General features: G+C 48.4%; 1 protein-coding gene across 1 annotated transcript in view; it reads left to right on the top strand.

The window, feature by feature from the left end:
- The first annotated feature begins 421 nt into the window (after positions 1-421).
- The window catches only part of timp2a (TIMP metallopeptidase inhibitor 2a), a 41,026-nt gene continuing 37,030 nt past the window's right edge, over positions 422-4,417 (top strand). The window contains exon 1 of the mRNA XM_063221985.1: positions 422-888. Within this exon, the coding sequence (XP_063078055.1) occupies positions 759-888 (130 nt within the window). The 5' untranslated portion in view covers positions 422-758. The remainder of the gene's footprint in view (positions 889-4,417) is intronic.

Here is a 4,417-nt window from a genome sequence, read left to right as displayed (position 1 = left end):
AAAAAAAATCGGTATCCTTCGGCCATTAAAAAACCTGTATCGGTCATCATGACATCCATCAGTTTGGGATATTAACTTCAAGGTCTGTGAGGAATGTCCATGTGCACTGTGAAGGTCCACTTCATCAAACTTTGGAAAGAATGTGCGCATGGTTTAAACCTTAAATGCTCATGCGTGTTCCATCAGCAGATAGACAACTTGGAAAAAAAGAAGAATTTCTGACCTCGATTTCATTTATCTGTTTCACCTCCAATCAATCTGCTTATCTGTGTATCAGCTGCCCGTTGCATCTGGGCAGACCGCGAAAGCACAGCCCGGGATACAGAGAGGGAGGACCTTCACCGCCCAGTTACCCACCGCTGGCTGGCCGCGTCTGGATGGGTGGGAGGAGTCGCTCAGGGCAGCCTTCAAAAATGAGCCCGACCGCGTCAGACAAAAACAGATCCATACAAGGCAGTCTGAGTCGAGGGCACGTACGGTACTGGCACACAATAGCGAGAGGTAACACAGGTTGTCTGCAAAACATTAGCGTAATACGCATGATGTCTCCCTTCTAGCAAGAAAGTCCATTACGCGCCATACAAGTCAACTGTTGTAACGACTGCCAGCCGGAGCACTGCTGTTGTTGTCACTCAGAAGACAGTGTCAAGATTTCTATTTGCAAGGAGATCTGCAGATCTGTTGACCCACATTTTTTAAAAGTCTATAGGGTTGTTTTGATCTTTATCACCTGTAAGATTTGACTCGCCAGGAGGGAAATGCCGTACGCAGTCAAAAGCTTCTTATGCACGCTGGCTGTGCTCATTCTGTGGCAAGTGGGGGAAATCGCTGAGGCGTGCAGCTGTTCCCCCCAGCATCCCCAGCAGGCTTTCTGCAACGCTGATGTTGGTGAGTAGATGAAGGGACATGCAGACGACATATCACTTGCTCCATTTTTGGATAGCCTACTTACGCACGTAGTCACTTCAAAGAGCAAACTGTGACTTGACCAGGGACATGATGGTGATGTTAATTCAGTCGAAGTGTTGACAGTGATCATTTCGATTAATTTGTTGATATTATCATTATTAGCCTACCATTTTTATTTTATTTTAAGTGTTTCTTCACCTGGCCCGAAACAGTTGCTGCAGGCTCTTCAAGCAGGTCTTATTACAGATGTATGGCGCCAAATGCCCCCGCACGAGCTAAGGAAATGTAACAGCTGTGTAATTATTTTGAGGAGCAGGAAATAAAGGTCAAATAATCTGCTGTGGTGGCGGCGGTTAAACACTGTCTGGGCCTAATAATAAATTATGTTAAAACCGAAAAGGGCTCGCGGGCTTGGACACAGCCAGAGAAATAGCCCAACGTGGGTAAATATTTACAATGCTGCACATCCTGTACGACTCTGCGCCTGCGGCGCTCTCGTGCCAGCTTTCGAATGACATGTGTTCGAGGGATGACGGGAGTTCGTTTATTATGAAGGTGACGTTATCGCACTGACTGACCTAATTGTCACGCCATAGGCTGTCGTCTGTGTTGTCCTTTTTAATTTTCTAAATCAAATTTAGGGCTTGGATTTGTGATGTGTGTGAACGTGGCCATTTCAATGTGATAATGCTATAACACCAACTTTGTTCTGGTCGTCCTCTAACCGCCCTCCCTCCTTCCCCTTCCCCCTGAATGCGATGATGTAGCCTACTACTGTAGTGGTATAGGCTAATGGTGTTATCTATTTGCCAGTCACTCTGTCTGACTACAGTAGGCTTCAAGCGTAGGGAGTAGCCTAACATCCATTACCTCAGCAGTTTGGTTTGACCTCTGAAGCAGTTGCAGCTGTAAAAAACTGAAGTTGTGAAAATTAATTCTGGGCCTCACATTCATTTGAATGCCGAGGAACAGTGTTAGTGTCCAGAGCAGCACACTTGGCTAGTGCGTAATTCCCCAAATGTTAACAAAACAGTATTTCACATATAGGTTGAGGTAAGACAGACACTGATCATCAAGAGAGTACAGCATCTCCTCCTGTGTATGACAGAGTTGTCTCTGGCGTGTAGAATTTGAATCTGTAGTTTAAAGAAATCTGATGTGGGAGACAGATGTATGTGTGCGCAGTGTGTGTGTGTGTGTGTGTGTGTGTGTGTGTGTGTGTGTGTGTGTGTGTGTGTGTGTGTGTGTGTGTGTTTGTGTGCGTGTGTGTGTGTGTGTGCGCGCGCGTACGTGCAAGTGTGCATGCATGCATGTGTGTGTGTGCACGTGAATGTGCTTGCAAATCATCATCCAGTTTGGGTCAGTAATGTAATAGGATTCATATGTAAATGGCAAACAAACCCACTAGCGAGATCATAGGTTATAGGTTGGGGGCGGGGGGGTGGATTTGAATGTGAGCCTCACACACACTGCTTAGCCATAACAGACGTCTCAGACGAGACCTTGGAGGGCTGGCCGTGACTGATGTGGTGTGGGAAGATCTGAGGGGCAGAGTGTGTGTGTGTGTGTGTGTGTGTGTGTGTGTGTGTGTGTGTGTGTGTGTGTGTGTGTGTGTGACTGATATGGGAGGATCTGAGGGCAGGTTGTCTCTTCAAGTGGCACATTAAATGTTGAGCACTTCCTGCCTGGGTCAATGATCTTGCGTGCGCGCACACACACATACATACACACACACACACACACACACACACACACACACACACACACACACACACAAACACACACACACACCAAGTGCCAGTGCTCTCTCTCTCTCTCTCTCTCTCTCTCTCTCTCTCTCTCTCTCTCTCTCTCTCTCTCTCTCTCTCTCTCTCTCTCTCTCTCTCTTGTGTGTGTGTGCAGGCTATACCGCGTACCTGAGATATGAATGTGTTGGCACAGAATAAATGATCCCTCTCTTCTCTTCTCTTCTCTTCTCCCTCCAAGTGTTTACTCTCTCTCTCTCACTCAGCATCTAGACCAGGACAGGCAGCATGTGGTGAGGACGTGGCAGTGAAGCACAGAGACTGGAGAGAGAGAGAGAGAGTTTGGGTAATGTTGGGGAGAGAGAGAGAGAGAGAGAGAGAGAGAGAGAGAGAGAGAGAGAGAGAGAGAGAGAGAGAGAGAGAGAGAGAAGTATCCTGTGATGGGTCATGCAGTGTATCACACTTTCTCCCCCTCCTTTCCTCCAATTCTCTGTCCCTCTTCTCCCCCGGTTTCTCCCCTGGTTTCTCTGTCTCTCTCTCTCTCTTACTCTCTCTCTCTCTCTCTCTCTCTCTCTCTCTCTCTCTCTCTCTCTCTCTCTCTCTCTCTGTTCTGTAAACAGGACTGTCCATGCCAGTGCTGGTCTGGGGGAGAAATGAATAGGGCCTGGGCACTTTTGTCTCCCTCTTAATAAGCGGCACAGATTTTAGCATGCAGCAGTCATAGTTGCAGGTCTGCAGGAATGGCTGGAATGCCCCGGGTCCCGATGGGCTTTTCCCGCCCGGATCAGGCCTAACTTGGTTCCGATGGGCTTTTCCCGCCCGGATCAGGCCTAACCTGGTTCCGATGGGCTTTTCCCGCCCGGATCAGGCCTAACTTGGTTCCGATGGGCTTTTCCCGCCCGGATCAGGCCTAACCTGGTTCCGATGGGCTTTTCCCGCCTGGATCAGGCCTAATTCTGCGGGACAAGTGCCCTCACCAGAGGCCAGCTCGGCCAGTCACAGACCCACCTTGCCTCCCCTCCCCTCCCCTACTCTCCTCTACCCTACTCTCCCCTACCCTAGCATGCTCAAGCTGAAGACTCGAGAGTAGGTGTGAGGTTATAACTCAGACCCTCCCTCCCCTACCATACTGTAGCATAGCAGAAGGAGGTCAGACCTACCCTCCCCTAGGAACATAACTGAAGGAGGCTGAAGGAGCTGTGACATTATGCAAGGAATGGAGGGTTGGGTGTGTGTCTTGTGGATCTAGTGGCTGAGAGGAGGAGAGGAGCAGAGGAGGAAAGGGGGGAAGGGGGTGTGTCAGGCATGGAGAACGCATCTGGCTCTCTGGGATCTTGGACAAGCCCGAAAGGAAAAAGCAATGAAAGTCGATGACCTTTGAGAAATATGTATGGCATCCGCCTAGCTGGAGAAAAAAGGGGGGCCCTTTTTTCTTTCTTTCTTTCTTTCTTTCTTTCTTTCTTTCTTTCTTTCTTTCTTTCTTTCTTTCTTTCTTTCTTTCTCTGCTGCTGCTGGTGTCTCGCTGTGTTCTTGGCTGCGCTGCTCGTCTTACCTCAGCCCACTGGATTGTGGATAATGGTGTCAAATTGACACAAAAGATGCTTTTGGCTCAGCCAGCCACATCCAGGGGCGCTGCTAAGGCTTTGGAGGCCCGAAGCATAACTGGTCAGGAGGCCCCCCTCATGATTGCTAAATAATACTAGTACTAATAATCTAATAACGAATAAATATATGATTTCCAATGTAATTCAATATTTTTTTCA

The sequence above is a fragment of the Engraulis encrasicolus genome, chromosome 17 (genome assembly GCF_034702125.1).
Source record: "Engraulis encrasicolus isolate BLACKSEA-1 chromosome 17, IST_EnEncr_1.0, whole genome shotgun sequence".
NCBI lineage: Eukaryota > Metazoa > Chordata > Actinopteri > Clupeiformes > Engraulidae > Engraulis > Engraulis encrasicolus.
This window is presented reverse-complemented; position numbering and strand designations above follow the sequence as displayed.